The 25,759-nt window shown below is 33.1% G+C and overlaps 2 protein-coding genes across 2 annotated transcripts; one reads left to right on the plus strand and one right to left on the minus strand.

The window, feature by feature from the left end:
- The first annotated feature begins 1,782 nt into the window (after positions 1–1,782).
- On the plus strand, positions 1,783–2,735 carry LOC123654618 (fas-associated death domain protein). Its single transcript, XM_045590512.1, has 2 exons — positions 1,783–2,232; positions 2,348–2,735. The coding sequence occupies exons 1-2, from the start codon at positions 1,923–1,925 to the stop codon at positions 2,704–2,706; spliced, it is 669 nt and encodes a 222-aa protein (XP_045446468.1). The 5' UTR covers positions 1,783–1,922; the 3' UTR covers positions 2,707–2,735.
- Positions 2,736–5,282: 2,547 nt separating this feature from the next.
- On the minus strand, positions 5,283–24,991 carry LOC123654619 (phosphoribosylformylglycinamidine synthase). The gene is made up of 23 exons (XM_045590514.1): positions 24,714–24,991; positions 24,255–24,568; positions 23,459–23,595; positions 23,267–23,379; positions 22,921–23,174; positions 22,694–22,825; positions 22,462–22,590; positions 20,171–20,299; positions 18,343–18,417; positions 18,070–18,261; positions 17,309–17,482; positions 17,086–17,234; positions 13,913–14,116; positions 12,579–12,774; positions 11,354–11,483; positions 9,820–9,935; positions 9,395–9,663; positions 8,989–9,121; positions 8,584–8,685; positions 8,184–8,330; positions 7,115–7,325; positions 5,998–6,233; positions 5,283–5,628 (listed from the first exon to the last, which is right to left on the minus strand). The coding sequence occupies exons 1-23, from the start codon at positions 24,989–24,991 to the stop codon at positions 5,459–5,461; spliced, it is 3,990 nt and encodes a 1,329-aa protein (XP_045446470.1). The 3' UTR covers positions 5,283–5,458.
- Between the last annotated feature and the right edge of the window lie 768 nt (positions 24,992–25,759).

Raw genomic sequence — 25,759 nt, forward strand, 5'->3', positions numbered from 1 at the left:
ACAAGTATTTTATGGTCGTCATGGACTACTTCACCAAATGGCCCGAAGTGTTCGCCATACCAAACCAAGAAGCTACAACAGTCGCTTCTAAGTTAGTCGAAGAAGTGATATGTCGCTTTGGTGTACCTCTAGAAATCCATTCTGATCAGGGCAGGAACTTCGAATCGCAAGTATTCCAGGAAGTGTGCAGAATTTTGGGTATGCATAAGACGAGGACTACCGCGTACCGTCCACAGTCTGATGGAATGGTTGAGAGATTTAACCAGACCCTTGAGAGGCATTTAGCGAAATTGGTAGACGACAAACAAAAAGATTGGGACAAGTATATACCGCTCTTCCTTCTGTCGTACCGAACCGCCGAGCATGAAAGCATAAAAGCTACCCCGGCGTATGTCAATTACGGTAGAGAATTACGAATACCAGTAGACCTATTGACTGGAGGGTCACCGGAGGAACCAAATACCGTACAAGACTATGTCAGCGATTTAAGGAAAAAAATGCGCTATATACACGCCTTGGTTCGGGAAAATGGTTTACAGTCAAGTGAGAACATGAAAACCCGATACGACCGGAAATCGAACACGAGCGGCTTCAAGGAAGGGTCACTGGTGTGGCTGCATAACCCGACCCGCCGGAAAGGGAAATCTCCAAAGTTGCAGACCAAGTGGGAGGGTCCATACAAAGTGGTTACCCGACTGAATGATGTGACTTACAGGATTCAAAAGCAACCAAGAGGGACATTCAAAGTGGTACACATAGACCGTCTGGCGCGTTACCATGGCAGTAACAACGATGCTCGGGACGAGCATCTCTAAGAGGGGAGTAGTGTTACGAACACACAAAGAAACTAGCGCCATCTAGCGGTAACCATCGAAACCACACAAAGACAGCGATAACATGAAATTCTCTACTCAATACTAGATGGCGTTAGAGGTACTATTGTGGAACTATATAGAAGTATAGTCTCGAAAACCGGGTACATGCGCGAACTTTCCAGAATGGTCTGGGCCTCGTCTCGGCCGATATAAATAGCCGCAGCGAGGCGAGCGACACAGTTCAGTTTGAGCGATCTTCGAGGCGACTTCAAGAGTGAAAACTAGTGATCAAGAGTGGTACCAGCGAAACCTACGACATTGGCTACGACTGAGGACATTGTGAGTGCTTAGTGTTTGAACTTAGTGCTTAGTGTTTGAACCTAGTGCTTTGTGTTGGACCTAGTGCTAGTGAATAAAGTCTTGAAAAGAGTCAGCAGGTCTTTCTCTCCAAATCCTTCGAACCCTAACACGTAACAATATCAAACTATTGATAAATCCTCCAACAATTAAAAATATTTTTTTTTATTGGGTTTACAAATTGATTGATACAATATAATAAAGTGTATGTAACAATTTGAAAGGTTTACAATGTTCATTCTTATTATAGTGTTAATAAAAACTATTAATTTTTCTAATTAATAATAATATTTTGATATAACGATATCTTATCAAAAGTCATACTCCATAAGAATACAATCCGTGTAAAATTGTCTACATCCCTGAAAAAAGTCCCATTCAAAAGCAATTGAAATTAAGTTCCGTTTAAAGCAATTTTTTTTAGCATCTTATAGATCTAGGACATAATACTTGCAAAATTTTTTGAAACCTAAACATACTTAACATACCATTATGAAATATAATTTTAATATAATTCAATTTTTAAAATAAAAAATGAAGTAGCTTTGTAAAAAATATTGTTTTCTTATTAGTTTGTAAATTATTGTTATGCGTAAAACGTTATGTTCTTCAAAAAAATGTCAATTTATCTGAATCACACAACAACACTACATACGCTTTTGTGAACCTAATTTCTAAATAAAAATTGCTCATTTTTCTTTAGTACTAGACTATTTAATGTTTATGTTTCTACTACTAGTCTATTAAATTATGACTTTATCTGAATATACCCATCTTAAACAACAAATTGTGATTAATGTCGGAAAAAGTGACAATCATAATCACTTACTAAATAAACTAAAAGAGTTTTATAAAGATGACATAGATTCTAATAGAAGGTTTGAACAAATAAATACAATAGGCCAGTTATTAAAGATTCTAGAAATAAGATGTATTTTATCAGAAGAAAATGTTGGACCCTTAAAAGAAATAGCTCGTCTACTAAACGATAACGAACTTTTAAAAAGAATTTGTAACTATGAAGTTAATCATATTGGTAAAGAATATGTTAATCAATACGGTAAGATATATTAAAATTCAATATTTTTATTCCTAATTGATTCGTAAAACCAAAAAAAAAAATCGTAAATCTTAAGTCATTTAATACTAACATAAAACTTACCTTTTTATTGTAGTTATTGATAATCTACCAACAGCAACAGTATTAGACAATAAAGAAAACAAAAAAAGTAATAATTATGCTATTAGTGAAGTAAGCTTAATGAAAAAAGACCGAATCAAAGAAACACTTGTGGAGGAAGTTGGGAGGTTTTGGCGAGACTTGGGCAGAAATCTTAAAATCCGAGAATGTAAGATTGATGAAATTGATACAAAATACAATACTGTAGAAGACAAAACGTCTGAGTTGATCAACTTGTTTCTGGAAAAGGCTGACAAACAAAGATGGTTTTTTGTGTTATGCGAAGCATTAGAAAAATCTCGGAGAAAGGACCTGAGTAAAACCTTACAGGAAATTATTACTATGAATTTGTAAATATTCTTTTAAATTTATTTTAATACAAATCTTTTTATGATTTTAAAGTAAAACTTCTTTACATATGCTAGACTTGATGAGTAATCTGGTGAATGTGTGACGAAAGAGTTACAAAAAGTATGATCGGGCAAGGTGAACGGATATTGAGCGGGAGATAGATAGTGAAGATAGAAAGATAGTTAATTTTGTATATTGCTGTAGGAGCTAAAGAAGTTTTACTTCAGTAGTGTGGTCTAAAGCACAATCGTTTTTTCTCCATGCTAGGTTTAATGAATTTTTCCACACTAACTTATTATAATGATGAGTGGTGTTTAATAACTAATGTCATGATTTTAATGATTGATTGATTTATTCCGCATGTAACATTCCACTGTTGGGTTTCTTACTCTATGTAGTTAAAGGGCTTGTTCCCATGATACGCTTCAGCCTGTAATATCTCACTACTGGGCATAGGCCTCTTTCCCCATGTAGGAGAAGGATCAGAGCTTAATCCATCACGCTGCTCTGCAATGCGGGTTGGTGGATATATATATCCCTACTATGAGTAACGACCGCTATCAGGTATACATGATAACAACCGGGACCGACCGCTTAACATGCTCTCTGAGGCACTTTGGGGAGACCCACAAGGACTACACAAACACCCAGACCACGGCAAACACCTGTATGGCCAATACAAATGTTTGTCATGTGCTGGGATTGAACCCGCAACCGCCAGCGCAACAGGTACAATCCATGGTTGTGACGGTTGCGCCGGCGCGGCGTTGTTCCTATCATGACTAATAAATAGTATTTAAAAATAATGCAGTACACTACTCTTTAAGCCCTGTAGTTCTTGGGTAATTGGGAAAAATTAATTGTGAAGTTTTAATTTTTTTTTTTTTAAATAGTATTTAAAAATAATGTAGTACACTACTCTTTAAGCCCTGTAGTTCTTGGATAATTAGGAAAAATTAATTGTATAGATAATTTTTTTTAATTTTGTTAACATCCTAGAGGCAGACTTTATTACTACAAGATTAATAATAATAATGTTATACTATGTGAATAATGTTACATATTTTATTTGTTTAGTGAGAGGAATTCTCATCAATAAAAAATACATATTATACTAGATTTATTCCAGTTAAAACTGACTTAATTTATAAAATATTTTTCTAATTAAGTGAAATAATATAAATATTTGTAAAATGTTTACTTTTTTTTTCTTGATGTTGTCTTTCGTTGTTTTATATAAATAAAAATCCTTTACAATAAATGTTTTATTAAAAACATATATATTTCTTAAAATATAAAAAATCTTTTTAAAAATATAACATGTATAATTAAATTTAAATATTCATATAGAATTCCTTATTTTCTAATACAATAAACTAATTACATTTGTATTACAAAATATATATCTTATTTATGAATATATTTTAATAACATGATTCACTTCAGAATTGTAATAGGTCGGGGAAAAGGTCTTTTCGTATTGTATTCGTACCTATTGTTCCAGTTGTATTTTTTGTAACGGTGACATTTTAAAAATGAAATAAAAAAATAAAAAACAGTTTCCTGCCATTTTTCATTTGCTTTTCTGTCCGCCAAAATGGGTGACAAAATTTATGCATTTTAAAGTTTTGCTTTAAAAAAGGGACAAATGCGACGCAAGCCGCGAAAAAACAAAGGTGTGACTTATGGACCAAATGCAGTGTCAGTAAGAGTAGCATAAAATTGGTTTAAGCTTTTTTCAGTCTATAGCCACCAAAATGGATGCAACTATAATTATATATTATATATAATAGTCTTAATGCATCCACCATATAACCCTGACCCTGCCCGGTTAGATTTCCATCTATGTTGGTCTCTGTGACACCACCTACGAGATGACACCAAGTTTATTTATTTATTTATTTAATATTTGGGAAACAAAAAGATATACCTACGTAATAAAAAAATATTAACACAAATTAATTTTACAATATCCAGCATTTCCACCAATTATAGTTTTTGAAGTTTTTGAATAAAATGGTACATATATATAATATATCTTATGAAATATAAATATATCTTATATATAAAATTCTCCTGTCACAATGTTAGTTAAAATACTCATCTGAAACGGCTGCACCGATTTTTATAAAATTTTGTGTTCATATTGGGTAGGTCTGAGAATCAGCCAACATCTAATTTTCATACAGCTAAGTTATAGGGGATTAAGGGGTTAAAACATATATGGCAAAACACAGTTTGCGGGGTCAGCTGGTATATATATATATATATAATTCATTAAAATAAATTTTGTAAAATCGTACCTTGAATTTCTATATTAAATACAAAGAAACTTTCCCCTGACCATATTAGGAATAAAATGTCGGTGATTTTTATATTCGAGACAGTTAATGGAATGTATATTATGCTAAATATTTTTAATAAAATATTTAATTAATGTTTCAATTATACTAATAACTTTCGATCCGCAAAACCACGCCTGTTTATTTATTTATTCTTAATGTACACCGAAATACAAACACATATAAAGAAAGATCCAATTTTATAATAACAATTCAGTACAATTAAATTCATTCATATAAATATCCTGAAAATATATTTTCTCAATTACAACCATAATATTATTTTAATATATATTTTTTTAAATAGTAGTTTCGCTCTGATAGTTGTTTTCATTAGTACACATTCTAAAAAAGCTTCAGCCATGACCAGCCAGCCGCTAGTGTATCAAGACTGTTGCATCAGTATAGACAGCTTAACACTGAGACGCCCAAGCATACGCGTTCTGGAACAGTCTCAGCCAGGGCGAGGCAAGGCCAGTAGTCGGCAGAGGCGAGGGGCACTGCCAACTCAACACGCAACGCTCGGGATGCGGCATCATGGCTAAGTGACGACCATCTGGAGAACGGACGCCTGCTATTCCATCTGTGAATATTGTATACTATTAGAATCTATGATAATATACAAAAAAAACCCTTAATTTAGGGCACTCCTTAGCTTTGAGATTAAGTTTCCATCAGCTAGCCTATAATAAGGTTTAATTCAGGGTATATTTTTTCATTCATTAATACTAAAAGTTGAAATATAGTTTAATTTTATATATATATATATATATATATATATATATATATATATATATATATATATATATATATAATTAGACTGATAAGACTTAAGAGACAACATGTACATAATATAGTGTCATTTATAAACCTTTAAGGTAACAAGTAGACTGACATTATTGATAATAAAATCAATTTGAAATATAAAGGTGTTTTTATTATGAAAACATACCAGGGCTTCCGTTAGGGTTCATAGGATATACTTCAGTTGGAAGACCATCATCATCAACATACTGCATGGCTACTTGCCCGTTAGACCATAACTTGCCAAATATTTCAGGTTCAGACACGGTAAACCGACCCTCCCCGTGTGCGACCCACACACCCAAAACACTGTCGCCCATTCCTTGGAACCAAACATCGTTTGATCGCTCATTGATCTTAACGGCGATCCATCGACATTCGTATCTATAAGTCATAAGTAAAGTTGTTTATTAATTTTCAGTTTACAGGCATAATATATTGAGCATCAAACTCTCTTGAAACTTGCATCTTTATAAGGTACAGTGATAAATGTTCAACAATTACATAATTCAGTGGTTGGTTAATGCCTAAAACTGCAGATTATATTTTTAACCGACTTCCAATAAAGTAGTTTCAATTCAACTGTATTTTTTTATGTATTTACCTCAAAACTTTTGACTGGGTGGACCGATTTTGATATTTTCTTTTTAATAAAAAGGAGGTCTTATCGATATCTATTATTAATGCGTATTTAGTTGATTTTTTTCGTCGACCTACGTTGTATTATACCGCATAACTTTTCACTGGGTATGCCGATTATATGATTCTCGTTTTATTCGAAAGCTGATACTTGTCTTGTAGTCTAATTTAAATATGATCGAGATCTGATAACTACTTTTTTAGTAATCTTTGATAAGACGTAGACTATTTTTTTCGTCTTTTTGCGTTTTATTACTTGTCGATGTAATTGGAGTTGTTTGATATTGTTAATTACCATATTACCTTACCACAGTCCAGTGTTTTAAAAAACATCGCATTATTTTAACATTGTACTTAAATCGGCTAAGATCTAGATTAGGTAAAACCGAATTTCGGGACCGTGGGGGGATGGGGGGGGGAGAGGGTGTGTAACCATGGATATCTCCATAACCATGGAGTTCCGAGGTGTGACAGTGGTACCAGGGGTAGCGTTCCCCACCCTCTCCCCCCCATCCCCCCACGGTCCCGAAATTCGGTTTTACCTAATCTAAAGCTTTACCCTTAAATCAAATATAAAACCAAAACATAGTTTTCACAGTAATTTCGATTCAAAATAAAAAGCTAACCTTTCAGATAAGTTATGGTCGAGGAATATCTGACTATTACTCTTAGTTTTATTGTCAGCGTCAATCCATCCCAAGATCGCCATTAACTGGCAACCGTTACACACACCAAGGGAGAATGTGTCGCTTCTACTCTTAAAGTTAGCAAACTGAGCTCTTAGAGATTCAGAGAAAAGAATAGCAGCCGCCCAACCCTTCGCTGAACCCAGTGTGTCTAAAATATAACATAAACGAATTATACACCACAATTAATACACATAAAGTATAGCATATAAATAAAGACGGCGTTATCGCTAAGAGCGATGTTTCGAGACAAATTTCAATCGACTAAAGGATGCTTCTTTATATCTCTCTTTTATTGACACGTTAGCTACGGTTTATTGTATATTTCGTTACTAGTTTTACCTACTCTAGTAGTACTTCAAAATTATTCCCTATGTAATTTACATAATAGGAGATCGGACAGTAATCAGATTAAAATCTGTAATATACTTAAGATAAAATAAATATACTGTTTAATCATTATTTATCGAATAATAATTTAATATAATTTATTTAAATATTTTTAAATGAAGAAATAAAATGTTGTCATTAACAATATTTTTAATCTGAACTGAAACACCAACTACAGTACGTGACGTCATTTGTAGAATCAAGCATTGGCCGCGTTCCACTAAGCGTCCGCATCGCCCGCATCATGTTTTCACTAAGCCGCGATATTACGAGCTGACGCCTGTCACTTAAAAGTGATCAAATATGCGTTCCACTTACAAAATTCGCCAAATTTTAGCGGTCGTGATCGATGGCGTTGTGGACCTTAGGTGGAATTGTTATTACTCCAAATGGCGCTACGCGCTCTCAGATGACATAACGTAACATTATGGCGGGATTTTTAAACAATATTAAAACATGATCTTGAGTACCTAAAAGGCTATAAATAAATAAAATTTTATTTTTTATCGAAATAAGTATCTATAAAGATTAATTTAAAACGCTTTCTAAAAATTTGTCCGATCCCCTTTTATATTTATTAATATTAAATTCAAATTAAGTTTTATGTAGTACGACTTACCAGCGTAACTGAAGCCACCGGGGAAGACTAATCCTTGAAAAGCATCCAAGGTAATCTTTTTAGCTTGCAAATCGCTCATTGTTACATCAAACACGTCGAAGTTTGCCATCATCAACGATGCAATCATTTCGCGATCACCATTTGTACCTAAATCATCATAATTGTATTTATATTTCTAAAAAAAAGTGATTTTAACATTTGTGTTTGAGATCTTCTTATAATTTATATGACCTAGCTAAGCTCCATCGATTTGGCCAAGTAACTGATTCTATGCCTAACTGGTAAAAATTAAAAAATAAATTTCAAATAGTATTTCAAGGTTTTGTAAATAAAAATTCTGTTTTACATCCATAAGGAATTTAAAAAAAAACATGCTAAATTCTAGTGTTTAATTTTTTACCTTCCTCTCTTAATACTGCCACCTTGATTGACTTTGTTTTCATCATTGCTGCAGATGGATCAAATGTGACATTATATTTTACTCCTTTACGTTTTGCGAGACCTATATAATAAAGATTCAGGATTAATACTCTTGAATAAAAGTTTATTTATTTATTTATTACACAATAATATTGTACAAATCGTTTTTATATCGAAGGCTGTAAACATAAACTCTAAAGAGTTTATTGTACACTCGCAATGAATTAAAAAATTAGGTATTTAAAAAAATCTACAATAAGAAAAATATTAAACAATATAAAAAAAGAAATCGTTTAGTTTAAATTAAGTAAAACTTGGATTTCTGATTCTTAATACTTTACTTTATATATATTATGTATCATAAGTATACGTTTTTTAGTCATACCTGTCCACTCTTGTTCGATACAGCTAGAATTAGCCTGAAGGCATTCTAGTCGATAGCTAGTTTCTTCCCACATCCTATATACGTTTATCAATTGTGTGTTTAAGACTGTCTCACCATTCACTTTCACATTCACCTATAGAAAAAAAAAATGTGTATATGGACTTTAGAAAAGTTTATGTCCAGCAGAGGGCCATTTATTTGTTGTTATAGTATGTACCTAAACTGCACAAAACGTTACAAATTACAGTTACAATGTTACAAGCTACAATCAGAGTCAACAAGAACAATTTCTGAGTTTCTGTCTGTAAATTATTGCAAAATCACAATTAAAAATATTATAAGTCCACTCGGATAAAAAAGTCATTTATAGTTTTTCGTTTTATAATATTTAACATGGCTTGCTTACCTGAGATTCCATACCATACTTTCCAGTTTTACCAATAACTTTAGGATATACACTCTGTTTCTTATATTCATTTAAAACGTAATCCACATTGCTTTGGTCTACTTCTATTACAATACCGAGTTCTTCATTGAATAGGGCCTCGATAACAGATACATTGTTTTCCACTTTCAAATCAATGTTTAGTCCGCGAATGCCACCTATACCCATTTCTAAGACAGTGGTAATAAAACCTCCTTCACTGATGTCATGACCAGAAATTAATTTGTTTTCTATGAAAAAAATAAATTTTAAAAAATTACTATTCAAATACGATTCTATCGATTTTTTAAAATATATTTATTATAATAACAAGTATGTTTATACATTTTTCATTAAAACATCGAAAATTAATTAGCTGCGGAGTTTTTTTTTTTGTATTAGCTTACCTTTGAGCAACTTTTGTGTAACTTTGAATAATGCTTTTAGTACAGTAGGATCGTCCAAGTCTGGCGGAGTTTGGCCGAGCTGTTTGTAGCATTGTGCTAGAGATGAACCTCCGAGCCTGTAAAATATACAGAAATATCCCAATATGTATATAAATAAATGAATTTGGGTAGTAACATAACAAAATTAACATCAAACATAATTACTGATGTCGAAGAGACTAAAATTATGCAACATTATTTAGTATTTATTTTTACTATTATTTTTTATATTTATAAATGCATAATATACATTTTATATATTAATTTAAACATTTTAAAGATCTTTAACCGGCGATCAACTTGAACTTTTGACATTTTATCTAATGATAAAATTAGGGTTACGACATTCTTATCAACATTAAACATTATTTAAACGATAAATTGAAATATAATTAGTAACGTAGTAAAGGTCACTTACAATGGAAATCTACTTTTTATACAATTGCAAAAGTTTGTTTGCACGCACTGATCCCGGGATCTACTTATCCGATTTTTAAAATTGTTTTTACATTAGAACGCCTGTTTCGCGGGAAAGGGGATAGGATATAAGACAACACGTCAAGACATATAGAAGTGGAGTCATCATTCATCATTTCAGCCTATCGCAGTCCACTGCCGGACCTAGGCCTCCACAAGTTCGTGCCAAAAATGGCATGTGTTTTGCCCATAGTCACCACGCTGGGCAGGCGGGTTGGTGACCGCAGAGCTGATTTTATCGCACCGAAAACGCTGCTGCACGTCTTCGGCCTGTGTATTTCAAAACCAGCAGTTGGATGGTTATCCCGCCATCGGTCGGCTTTTTAAGTTCCAAGGTGGTAGTGGAACTGTGTTATTCCTTAGTCGCCTCTTACGAAACCCACAGGAAGAGAGGGGGTGGCTATATTCTTACTGCCCTAGCCACACAGCGATAGAAGTGGAGTGATGAACATCAATTAATGTGTATGCGCGGCAGTACTGTTATGATGCGTCAGCGTCGCTTGTTTATTTACTTAAAATGTAAAATGATTGGCTGAATCCAAAATCTCCTTCTCTTTCTTTCTTTTTTTAAAAATCTAAATCAGAATCCGATAACTTATAGAAGATAGCTCACAGAAGACTCACAGAAGAACATTTCAAATGTTTGATCTTTTCTAGAGCTGCAGCTGTATTGATTCAAAATATTGTCCTGGTGCGTTAGAAGACGGCATAATAATGTAAACGCTAGCTATCACATCATGACACGATACGTGTCGTCACGTCAGTCAAATATAAATCGGCCTTTATTATTATATATATTTTTTAGTTCTTTTTTTAATTTATAATCAATAAAACTGCTAAAACCATTTTAATAGTTATTTCAGGGTATTGCCCAAAAGCAACATAGACTTTAAAGTCATACTGCGACTTTTGAGTCGTAGTATGACTTGAACTATGGAATGGAATGGCAGTTATAAATGTCAACTAATCAAGGATCAAAATTAAGTCGCTAGTGAAAATACATTGGAGTTTTAAGTACCTATATTTTCCTGGCGTCACTGGTACGTGTATTAGAGCTGCACCTTCTTGTAATAAAGCGGGTTCCACCTTCACTGTGATGTCAGGACACGGTGCATACGTTGACACTACTAGCGTGCCCGGAGACTGGACTATATAAAACAAATAAATGGCTTTATTTTTTACAAATTATGAAAATTCTTTGAAACCGAAGGATCAAATACCATCTGTTATACTTTTTTACAATCTCAATTGAATAGGCTAATTATTTGTAAGTTGATCAGTCAAGTCCCCATACATTTTTCTTACGATGAGCGATCAAACAAAAGAAAAAATGATTTGAAAGAATTAAAAAAAAAATCGGTTACATTTGTAAAAAAAAAAATTAGGCAACAGCACAAAAATAACATGATACATGAATGAAAAGTGGCCAATAATTAAAAAACCATGATACTTTTACTAAACATGAATTGTATTTTTCTGATTCGTTATAATATTTTCCAGCTGCAGGTGAAGGATTATCCTTTAATTACGCCACGCCCATTTGTAATCTTTATTTGTAGTGACGATTTAAAAGTTTTTTTGAAGCCTATTTGAATAAAGTAGTTTTTCTTATAAATCTTAATATATATAAATTACGCGTCACATTGTTTGTCCGCGTCACAATGATGGACTCCTAAACTACTTAGCCGAATTTAATCAAATCTGCACGTCGTGTGAGGTTTGATCCAACTTGAAAGGTAGGCTATATTTTATTTCAATGTAAATAATTATTATATTCACAAAAAAAGAAAAGAAATAGGCGGTACGAAGTTCGCCAAGCATCCATCTTATAATCTCGCGGTCGTCTGTCCCTATGGTAAGCAACTTAATGCTTGTGTTATAAGTAACAGCCGACTGTTATAGCTATTTTTTTAAAAATAATGATACATATCGACACCAGCAATTTATACTAAGCTAACTCTTAAAAGTGAACTTTACAATAGAGGCTTATAGAAGGGAAAAACGTGATACCTTTTATATTAATTAAGAAACCTTTTTGAAATTTGGTATCTTTAATAGTTAATTTATTCATTGCAATTTCACATTTTTTTATTACATATAAAAAACACATTTTATCAAGTTCGCATTAAAAAAACAAACTTATCGAAAAGTCGAATTGGCGTAGTATAAATTGTTGGTGTCGATATGACAGCCATAGTCAGGCGGGAATGGGAGCAGGGCACTACAAGTACTACGCTACGCACCGGCGCGGCCGCGCACGGCGGCGCTCATGGACAGCGAGTCCTTGCCGCCGTCGACGGCGACGCCCAGCGCGCGCAGGGCGCCGCACAGCGCGCCGCACGCGCGCACCAGCGCCGCGCCCGCCGCGCCCGCCTTGCCCGCCCACATCCAGTTGCCCGAGCACTTCACGTCCTCCAGCGCCGACACCCCCGCGAACACCTGCGCACGATCGCTGCTCACTTCGGTTTATATCACAAGTCTGTTTGGCTCGGAAACAAGATGGTGAAATTTTTCGAATCTCGCTAGCTCGAAATGAAAAATTCTTTTTATTTATTTATTTATACTTTATTGCACACAAGTACATTAAAAAGAAACAAACAAAAATACAAACTAAATAAAGTGAAAAGGCAGTCTTATCATTGATAGTGATTTCTTACATATTATGTCTGTCTATAAAGGAAACATTTGTAACAAGTAACAGGCACACATTATTACATACATAGTATAAGATTCATATACGCAGCATATACAAAACACTAAAAAATATATACACACATACATAAACGTACACATACACACATTTACATAATAATATGCATAAAAAATAATGACATACATATATAATACAAATAAATAATATATAAAAATCATACAAATAATTGTTATTGACGATATGTAGATAGATAATGGTTTTTGACACTTCACTTAAAAATACTTATCGACTACGCTTTTAAAGCTTTAACACAAAAAGATTCACTGGAGCATTGACTATGGGATATAGGATGTTTGAGTTTGTTGTCGACTTGAAAACGAAGGTTTAACGTACTAGGAACGTCCGAGCCAAAAAAAGTAAAGCATTTTTTTAGGTATGGAGGAGTACTGGGATGGAAAATCATAGAATAGAGAAAAGATAAAAGCTGTGCTCGATAATCTGAGATACGATCGTACTTTCTCAAGTCTAATATGAATCTGATGATCATGTTTTAAAGGCGTTCAAGTTTATTAAGGAAAGTTTCAGATAGGTCAAAATAGCGTGTGGGCAAGTGATCTTTGTTTTGATGGGCAAGAAATTTTTCCACTTTCTCAATGTGCCGATTGCTATGTAATATTTTAGTACGTTTGACCTCAAATTAACGCGGGTTCAAGCTAGTACATACATACACACACGCGCCTGTATCCACATCGAAACATCGTTATCCACACTCAACACTGACACAGCCCTTTTCCACACATCTGCATTTACTTACCAACACACCCTCCCATATTGTTTTCGGAAGACAGATTATAAACTAAAATCATTGACAAACAGTACTGACAACAGATATACTAAATCCCTGCAACCAGTTAGTTAACTCACCAAGTTGGTGAGCGACTCCCCGAGCGACAGGCGCGCGCCGGCGGCGGGGTCGAGCAACCCCTTGATATTCTGCGTGCCGATGGACGTCGCAGAGCCCACGAGGTCGTGGAAGCCCAGCGCGATGATGGCACAATCCGCTAGAGGCGTGTGTAGAGGACCCACGCACTGCTGCTGGGCCACTAGCCCTGTCACGCAGCGGTCCACCTGTGACATAAATATATACAAGTATTTTTAAAGGGAGGATCACGTTCCACGCCAAAAAAGAAATCCTATCTCGTTTTTAAATTTGAATTTTTAAATAGAAGAGCAACTTTGATAGACTCGTTCGTAACGAGTAAACACCTGTAAAAGGAAAATTATCACTAACTGACGAATACAACTAAAGAACTGCGTATTGGAAAAATTTTTTTTCTCGTAGAGTGTTATATAGTGTAAATTATAGTCGTGTTATACAGAAGTACCTTGCCAGAGTAGCTAGTATATTAAGACAATGTAAAATTTAAAAAAAACTAGGATATTTTTCTTGTGGAACGTGATCCGTAATAACTACAGAACCCCCCCACCCCATTTGAAGGAAAGTAGTTAGAAGTCGAACATAATTGTATTGATTTGAACGGATTTGTTTGTTTTAGCGGCTTTTTTGTTTGTTAAGTTTTCCTAATATAATTAAACATTTTTTTTTTTTTAATATAATTATTGTTATGCTCGATAAAATCTTATAATTTATATTATGATTATACACACTAAATTAATGTCACGAAAATATCTAGTGTTACAATACAATACAATACAAATATACTTTATTGTACAACCAAAAACAATACAAATAACATAAAAGAAAAAGAAACAAGCGAGAAATAATAATAATAATAATAACAAAAAAAAGGAATGTACAAAAGGCGGTCTTATCGCTAAAGAGCGATCTCTTCCAGACAACCTTTAGAAAAAGGAGATGAATAAGAATAAAGCGGCATAGAGGTGTACTTTAAAATAATATATGTAAACACATATAATTATATAACTATACATACACTTGAATAAGATATAATTACAGGCATGAAACTACATATAAGAGTACATACATAAACATACATATACATACTTATACATACATACATACATACATACATACATACATACATACATACATACATACATACATACATGCATAGATTCATACATACATACATACAATATAAACAACTAATAGATATTATAAATATAAACGACAGAGTACACGAGAAATATAGCACTAAATCAGTAACGATATTATAGCAACTTTATGTAATGGTTTTTCAAATGGCTCTTAAATGACTCTAATGATTGTGCACGCCGTATACTTACGGGTAAAGAATTCCATAGTCGGGCCGCTTGGACAGAGAATGAGTTAGAGTAAAAAGAAGAAGAATGAGATGGAATTTTAAGAAGGAGGTTACTATCAGAGCGGAGAGACCGATCGTGAGAATTCGATAATAATTCAAAGCGTTCTTTTAAGTATCAAGGCGTCTTCGGATTGAACAGTGAACAGTAGAGAAGCGATAGAGAGTGAGTATTTCGGCGGAACCTAATTGGGAGCCACCCGAGTTGCTTTCGAAAATCAGAGATGTGGTCATATTTCCTTAACCCAAAAATAAACCGAATAGAGAGATTTTGAATCCGCTCGAGTTTATTAAGTTGGTCTTCCCTTAGGTCAAGATAGCAGGTGTCGGCATAATCAAGGATAGGTAGAAGGATCGTTTTTGCTAACACAATCTTTGTGGGGATAGGTAAAATATTTCGTAACCTGCGCAAAGAACTGATCGCACAAAACATCTTACGGCTTAGTTCCTTTATTTGTGAATTCCAAGCCAAATTTCGGTCAAAAATGACGCCTAAGTTTTTCACTTCTGTACTGTAAGGAATGATATTGTTGTTAAAAATAAAAGGTGGCAGAAGTGATTCATCTAAGCGACGAACCAAACGAGAGCTACCAATAATAATAGCCTGACTTTTCACGGGGTTTACTTTCAATCCAAAAGAATTACTCCAGTTAACAATTTCATTTAAGTCTGAATTCAATGAACTAATTGTAGAAGGAATATCAGTTAACTTGGAGTGAGCATAAATCTGGAGATCGTCAGCGTACAAATGGTAGCGAGAAGTTATACGAGAAGTTATATTATTGATAAATATTGAAAATAGTAGAGGCGATAAAACGCCGCCTTGAGGTACACCGGCAAGTAACAACCAAAAACAAACAAGGGAACGACAAAAGGGTATCAAAAATAACAATCAATTTTAAATAATTGTGTTTGCTCGCAAACGAAAAAAAAAACCGACTTCAATTACATCGACGAGTAATACAACGTTGATCGACGAAAAAATAGTCAAGCAACTACGCGTTATCAAAGATTACTCAAAAAGTAGTAATCAGATCTCGATAATTAATTAATTTTACATTAAATAAATTTATATGTGACCACATGATAAACATCAGCTTTCGATTAAATTAAAAATTATCAAAATCGGTACACCCAGTAAAAAGTTATTGCAAATTTTCGAGAGTTTTCCTCGATTTCTTTTCAGGTATATTAGCAGCGGATGGAGCGAAATAAAAGGTTATAACATTGGATTATTTGCGTTGTTTTATTTTTTACTTTCGGCGCTACACAAAATGGATGATCGCCTTGACCGGCGGACACAGAGAGAGTTACCATACATAAAATTAAATTACCAACCACCAAAACTATTATAATTAAAATATTACTGTTGGCATATTCTTACAAATATTCAATAATTTCTCTAGGATCCCATCATCAGATCCTGGTTTCCTTATCATGGAAACTAGGGATATCCCCTTTCCAACAAAAAAAGAATTATCAAAATCGGTCCATAAGCGAAGGAGTTATCCCCGAATATACATAAAAATATATATATATACGGTCGAACTGAGTAACCTCCTCCTTTTTTTGAAGTCGGTTAAAAAAAGAAAAAGCATAATTGGCATAAAGTGGAACTAAACATAAAAATACATAATAGTATAATGACAACTGTGTCTGATGTTGACAAATGGATGAATGTACATATATTGTTCTTTTTACCCTAAAAACTTATAAACCGCTCGTGACTAAAGTTGGTATTTAAAACGACGAGGAGCCGGAAAAGATAGACACTGTAACAGGTTACTACTATACCTTGTTAGTTAAATATCTCTTGCTAGCAACATTGACAAGTCTTAGTACACGATTCAAAGCATTCTCTACAGAAATGTCTTTGGGCAATGACAGAGGCAATTTTGTTCTCTTATCTTGCTTCAAGTCGAAAGTTTTTCTTGGCATATTTCCTAAAAGTAGAAAGTTTAATTAATTACATAAATAAAAAGCTACTGTAACATCACAAAATTACTGAAATCATTACCCAATACAGCCTCTAAATGCAAATCATAGGGCAACTTTGGCTTTACATCAGGCTTAACCCTATTTGATCTATCTAAATACACTTCATTGTAACTATCTTCCACAAGACTCATATAGCCATCTCCAGTGACTTCCCCAACAAATGACACTGGACATCTTTCACGTTGACATATTCCTATAACAATTTGCACAAATAATTGTTTGCTGGCAAACGAAAAAAAAACCGACTTCAATTACATCGGCAAGTAATACAACGTAGGTAGACGAGAAAAAAAAAAAAGTAAATACACATTATCAAACATTACTCCAAAAGTTGTAATCAGATCTTGATGAAATTTAAATGTGACCACATGATAAACATCGGCTTTCGATTAAATTAAAAATCAGCAAAATTGGTACATCCAGTAAAAAGTTATGTAAATTTTTGAGGGTTTCCCTCGATTTCTCTGGGATTCCATCATCAGATCCTGGTGTCCTTATCGTGGTATCACACTTAGGATATGTACTTTCCAACAAAAAAAGAATTATCAAAATCGGTTCATAAACGACGAAGTTATCGCCGAACATACATTAAAAAAAAAAAAAAAAAAAAAAATATATATATATATATATATATATATATATATATATATATTTATACATATAATATATATATATATATACGGTCGAATTGAGTAAACTCCTCCTTTTTTGTTGTCGGTTAAAAATTAAAATTTATAAAAATCAAATTGAGTATTCAGCTTATGTATAAATAAGTATCACCTTCCAGAATTTTCCTGTTGTCTTTATAGCACAATAGCGCATCGTTTTCTTGATATTCTGCACCCCAAAGTTCTAGTGTAGTAATAGTTGGATCTCCAAGTTGAAATTCTTTTGTAAATACAACTGCACCTTCTGGCTCAACCAATTCCTTTAAAACATTACCATTACCCCCAGCTCCCTGGTCATGAATAGCTATAAAATTATAGATAATGCATAGAAACATATTATACTAACGAATAATATTATTTATACTTTTAAAATAAAACAACTTACATTCAATAGGATTTATATCTGCTTCTAAACATGCTCGTACGACTCTATTTAGGCGATTTCCCATTTCAGCATCACCTATTAAAAAAAATAACATATAATAACTTACTTAGATTAATGTAGGTACTATATCAAACGTTAATTGTTCCATAGCTGGTAAAAACATCATCTTCAAAGAGGATAATCAGTCAGACTGTTGGAGCATAATTTATACTACAGGCAGTCCTCGAGTTACGTAGTTTCAAGTTACGTCGAACATTGTTTTGACACTATTTCTTAAGCATACGTCAATTGTTTCGATTTCGATCGAAGTGAGTGAGACCACCAGTGTTACCAAGACCTGTATGATAGCAAGAAGAAAGAAGCGAAGCAATCTAGAATTGATAGTTTTTTGAAGCCAAAAGTTTAATTAATTTATTTCTCATATTTTGATAATTAAAGTTTTATCATTATTATTAAAATTAATAACACATAAATACCATAATTGTGTTTGCTGGCAAACGAAGAAAAACCGACTTCAATTATATCGACAAGTAAAATAACATAGGTAGACAAAAAAAAAATGTCAAATAAATACGCATTATCAAATATTACTCAAAAAGTTGTAATCAGATCTCGATGAAATTTAAATGTGACCACATGATAAACATCGGCTTTCGATTAAATTAAAAATCATCAAAATCGGTACACCCAGTAAAAAGTTATGGGGATTTTCGAGTTTCCCTCGATTTCTCTGGGATCCCATCATCAGATCCTGGTTTCCTTATCATAGTACCAAACTAGGGATATCTCCTTTCCAACAAAAAAAAAAAAAAAAGAATTATCGAAATCGGTCCATAAACGACGGAGTTATCCCCGAACATACATTAAATAATTGTGTTTGCTCGCAAACGAAAAAAAAACCGACTTCAATTACATCGACAAGTAATATAATGTAGATCGACGAAAAAATAGTCAAGCAACTACGCGTTATTAAAGATTACTCAAAAAGTAGTTATCAGATCTCGATAAAATTTATATGTGACCACATGATAAACATCAGCTTTCGATTAAATTAAAAATTATCAAAATCGGTACACCCAGTAAAAAGTTATTACGGATTTTCGAGAGTTTCCCTCGATTCCTCTGGGATCCCATCATCAGATCCTAGTTTCCTTATCACGGTACCAAACTAGGAATATCCCCTTTTCAACAAAAAAAGAATTATCAAAATCGGTATATCCAGTAGAAAGTTATGTGGTATAATACAACGTAGGTCGACGAAAAAAGCGTCAAGTAAAAACACATTATTAGATATAACTCGAAAAGTAGTTGTTAGATCTCAAATAAATTTAAATGGGACCAATTGGCACACACCACCTTTCGATTAAAACAAAATTTGTCGAAATCGGTCCACACGGGCAAAAGTTCTGATGTAACATACATTAAAAAAAAAAAAAAAAAAAAAAAAAATACAGTCGAATTGAGAACCTCCTCCTTTTTTGGAAGTCGGTTAAAAAAAACATATATACGGTCGAATTGAGTAACCTCCTCCTTTTTTTGAAGTCGGTTAAAAAATAACTAGCAATTCATATAATTATTTAAAGAACATACTTTTGGTATAAAGGCTCTATATATCCTTTGTTATAAAGGCAGTTTTTTTTTTTTTTAATTTTGAGTCCGTGTGAGATCCTAATCTTTGAGTTTTACATGTAAACATAATTATGAAAAAATATGTCTCGACTTACATCGTTTCGATTTACGTCGCATATGTCGAGAACCTAACATGCCGTAAGAACGAGGACTGCCTGTGTTATTTTGAATTCACACGTTATTTTTTATTTTTACTTACCTCTTTGTACTGCTCCGAAATCAAGGGCATGATCTCTAGAACCTCCACCTTGTACAGCTACCGAAGAGGCTGCTCCACCACCCACGCCAATACGATACACTGGACCTCCAACTTTTACGAGGAACATACCTGGAATAATATTAACAATGTACCTATTCATATTTATACTACATTGCTATTTAATACTACTTTAGCTATCAACGTTTAAAAGTTAAACTAAACACAAAAAAAAAAAATTGAGTGACCCTCTTCATCGCAAAAAGAAGCAACTGAGTTGACTGAGTTGACTTGAGGAGCAACTGAGTAGATTGGCTGTCGAACAGTAAACACGTATTGCTAAGTCGTCTTGCTATTAATTTAAATCATTAAGATTTGTGTTGTTATTAAGTGCTATACTTTATCAAATCGAGTTCAGTTCCAGAAACTCCAACTTTGTGTGTAATTTTGAATAGTTTGGTGTTTAATTTTATAAGAAATTTAACAAAAAAAGTCTTAAAACTGTTAGTGGTTTCAAATTCAAGTATTAGTTACTGTGTTAATGCGAGGGTATTTCGTGTGCCTTTTGTGCAAATTATAAGAGTTCATTGACATCTTTGCTGTAGTTGAATTTTTATCGTTTCAACTAATCAGTAATTTTAGCCACTTTCATAGCGCTCGCGCTAGCGTATCGTGCGGAGAGCGACCCGAGCGTTCGACAGTGTCTGGGTTCAAACCTCTATTGCTTCTGGGACAAAACTATTGTTGTTTTTTGCTTTAATCGTCTTTTATTTAGTTTATTTTTCTATTTTTTCTTTTCGCATTTATTATAAATAAAATTATAATATGGCCGAATGCGCCGGTTGTCCCGAACCACTAGATAAAAATTTATCATTACGGTGCAGTCATTGTAAGGACAGATATCTTGTCATTTGCACGAGAATTTAAATGCAGGATTTCACTTTTATGACATCTGAAACCAATGGATTTGTGATTTATGCCGGTGTTAACTGCCCAAGGATAGGAATAATTCTAACACTCCAGTACGCGGTTCCCCTGTACCAAAGGAGTTTGTTACTTAACGCGTCAAGAGTCGTGCCTCTGCTCTTGTTTATCAGCAAGCAGTATCAGTGTTACATCAGAACTTTTGACCGGGTAGACCGATTTCGACAAATTTTGTTTTAATCAAAAGGTGGTGTGTGTCGATTGGTCCCATTTAAATTTATTTGAGATTTAACAACTACTTTTCGAGTTATATCTAATAATGCGTTTTTACTTGACGCTTTTTTCGTCGACCTACGTTGTATTATACCGCATAACTTTCTATTGGATGTACCGATTTTGAAAATTCTTTTTTTGTTGGAAAGGGGATATCCCTAGTTTGGTACCATGATAAGGAAACCAGGATCTGATGATGGGATCCCAGAGAAATCGAGGGAAACTCTCGAAAATCCGCAATAACTTTTTACTGGGTGTACCGATTTTGATAATTTTTAATTTAATCGAAAGCTGATGTTTATCATGTGGTCACATATAAATTTTATCGAGATCTGATAACTACTTTTTGAGTAATCTTTGATAACGCGTAGTTGCTTGACTATTTTTTCGTCGATCTACGTTGTTATTACTTGTCGATTTAATTGAAGTCGATTTTTTTTCGTTTGCGAGCAAACACAATTATTAATCGCATGACATAGTTCCTTAATTTTTTTTTTTATTCTATAATAAATTATGATTATATATCATTTTTTTTTTAATATATGTAAATAGATTTTCAATTATCAATTTTAGATTACACATTTAGTTTTAAAATAACAGCGATTTATTCATTAATGTTAATTTAATTTTATAATCAAATCATATAAAATTGTTTATCATTTCAACTGTATGGTCAATTGATCGGGATTTTATTTAACTATGTTGGAATTGTTTTTTAAATGTATTTTAATTAATATTGCTTGTTATAATAATCTTTATGTATACGTGCTTAAATTAATAGAATGAGTGTAACACCTATAATTAAGATAACGCTTACCGTTTAAGATACTTTGTTTATGATTATGTCTGTCTATTGTCAGTGTCTATTTTGTTGGTGTTAAATAAATAAATAAATGAATAAACTGGAGAAATCTCACTTTTCTACCTGAACTAAAATTTCTTCTAAACATCTTCTCTTTTTTTCTAACCATTTTTTAAATATAATTATTTAAATAGATGGTAAGTGACAAAAACCTAGACACATTGCAACAGTACATTGAAGTTAAAAAGATAAGCAAAGTTAAAACTAAAATTATATAATGAAGTAACATTATTACCTTTATCTGGTTTATTTTTTTTAATCATGGAATGAGGCATATAACCAATACCTCCACTAAACATAATAGGTTTGACAAATTCCTCTCTCACATTATCCCCATTATTCAAGCCATAAGATTGGACAAATCCTGAAAAATAATTTTCATGTCAGTAAAAAAACACAAGGAAATAATGTTGCATAAAAAAATGTCAGTTACAATTTTGTTAAGTTAAATCTACAGAGGTTCATACCTGAGATGAGAGGTTCTCCAAATTTGTTACCATAGTCTGAAGCACCATTACTCGCTTCAATGATAATTTGCAAAGGCCTTGCAAAATTACTTGGATATTCCCAGCTCTTTTCTTCCCAAGGTAAATCATAACCTGCTCACATGTTGAACAACATATTAAGTCAGACTTTTTATACCTATCACTACTTATCAAATTAAAAATTTTTGTCATTGGTAAATAACAATAACCTGGTATTAATAAGTTCCCAACACTGTACCCTGCAGTTCCAGCAACTGTATAGCCTCCTCGGCCAACTCCTTGTACATCTCTAATACGTCCCCCAGTCCCTGTGGTTGCCCCACTAAAGGGTGCCACTGCTGTTGGCATGTTATGAGTCTCAGCAGTAAATATTATGTCAGACTCGGTGATTTCTTCAATCACTTGAGAAGGGACTTTCACATCGATAGGTTTCAGTTTTGTATGTTTAAAACCTTTGATGGCACTGTAAATAAATATTATTTAATTACTATTTAAATAATTTGTAGTTGAAAAAAAAAATAGAATAAAATTAAATAGAGTAAAACCTAATAATACCTGCTGTTATCGCCAAATTTAATTACATTATTATCATTTGACGATTTTTGAGTCGAAGCCACCATATCAATTAACGATTCATTTATTTCTTTACCATCTAAAATTATCTTACCCTTAAAAGAACATAGGAAGGAAATATTAATTACATATAAACATTATTTTAATAATTAATGCCGGCAACAATTTGCTCACCTTAAAAAACCAATGACGAGAATGTTCACTATTACTTTGTGCTAGGTCAAACAACTCTACACTTGTAGGATCTCTTTTCAGTTTATTGACAAATAAATCCATATAGAACTCCTTATCCCAAGAATCAAAAGCTAAACCTAAGAATCACAATACCAATTAAAATATCAGAAAAAAAAAAAACAATAAATCCTATAAATGAAAAATCCTAAATAGTATAAAACATTAAAAGAGAAATATGGCAGTACTTTATATAAACACCATTGGCAAAAAAATTAAATTGAATTTGGAGCTAAAGAAAAATATTAAAATAATTTTCCAATTATTGTATGTAGATTTCATTTTATATACAAAAAAATATGAAATTTTACTGGACTATGTTGTTGTTCCATGCCTAAAAATTATAAAGAAAAAAGTTTAAATAATAATTGGAAAATACTATATCATCATTACAGCCTATACAGTCCACTGCTGGACATAGGCCTCCACAAGTTTACGCCAAAAATAACGTGAACTCATGTGTCCTGCCCATAGTCACCACGCTGGGCAGGCGGGTTGGTGACCGCAGTACTGGCTTTGTCGCACCGAAGACGCTGCTGCCCGTCTTCGGCCTGTGTATTTCAAAGCCAGCAGTTGGATGGTTATCCCGCCATCGGTCGGCTTCGTAAGTTCCAAGGTGGTTGTGGAACCTTGTTATCTCTTAGTCGCCTCTTACGACACCCACGGGAAGAGAGGGGGTGGCTAAATTCTTTAGTGCCGTAGCCACACAGCACTACTGGAAAATACTATATAATCATACCTAATTCATTATTAACTTTCTCCATTGCTACCATTCCTTCAGCTTGCAATGGCACCACATACCACGGTTCTAAATTCTTTGGTAAGCTTTCATAGAAACTTTGACGAGGTAGATTTTCTGCTGTATAAATGCACTGTGTCATCCTATCGTGAATTGGGGCTGCCAACTTTTCAAATAACTCTGTATTAACTTTTTTGAATTGTTTAAATGTAATAACATATCTTGTGGAAACTTCAAGGCGTACAACATCATTGAGACCAACACTATGACATATTTGAACTGCATTACTTGAATCTGCTGTCGAAAAATTGAATCTGAAACAAATTATCATGAATTTAAAAAGAATATTTAAAGGAATCTCTATCTCTATTTTTTGTATAAATTTTCTTTACTTATTTGAATGTGCAACGCAATAAGTATAATATTTTTTACACCTTAAAAACTGGTTTATAAACTTACCGAGGTCCAATTTCGATGATAATCTGATCATCATTGATAAATTTGTAAGCAGATTCATTTCTCAAAGCATGAGGTTTGAGAGGAGAAGAAAGGAGCCATTGTAATATTTTAATTTGATTTAAATTAAGGTAATTACAACCTTCAGCAAGTTCCACATGGTAACATATTTCTGTTGATAAATCTTGCACCTCTTGATCCACATGTTTTAATTTGGAAAGAATTTCTTTAGTTTTATGAGCACTAAAGGCTTCGTGAGTAAAAAATCTTAATATACACATGATTTCTGCTATGAAGTATTAATCAAACTCGTCCATTACATACAATGACCAAATAATAAACTTAAAAGTACCGGTATTTCATCAATGAATATCTTGCATCAATGTCAAAGATCAAGATTTATCATTTAATGACGCTAGACGAAAATAAGTAAATACCAAAACAATTATACCTACTTATAATTTAGCTTACGCAACAAAGATATAGAAATCTAGTACGACAACGGTATCATCTTTCTTATTTAAATAAAGTAAATTTAACTTCAATAATCGTGTGTTATATCATTAATGTATGTAGACATTTTTTAACTCAGTTATCAAATCACATACAATTTTAACACAAAGTTTACTTTATTGATGAAATATAAGTAAATACATCCCTAAAAAATATGCATTAAGTTTTGAAGTAACTCTATAACATTAACTTGCGAAATCCTGAAACGATTTTGATAAAACTTTAACTAAAACTTTTTTTCGTTTCTAAATTAAAGACTGAATTAAGTAATTATTATTATATTATCTTTTCTATCTTATGATTAAAAACTATGTAATAAGATGCGTTTCATTATTCATTATCGTCATTTTGATAGCCGTGGGACGTCCTTTGGCCCGCTAGACCGACGATCTACGTAAGATTGTCGATGTAAGCTGGATGAGGATTACAGACTTGGGGAGGCCTATGTCCAGCAGTTTACTGTAATAAGCAGTGATGATGATGATGTCATATAAATGTCTACATTTATAGCTACAAAATTAGCAGTGCTATAAATA

This window comes from Melitaea cinxia, chromosome 6, assembly GCF_905220565.1.
Source record: "Melitaea cinxia chromosome 6, ilMelCinx1.1, whole genome shotgun sequence".
In the NCBI taxonomy this organism is placed as follows: Eukaryota; Metazoa; Arthropoda; class Insecta; order Lepidoptera; family Nymphalidae; genus Melitaea; species Melitaea cinxia.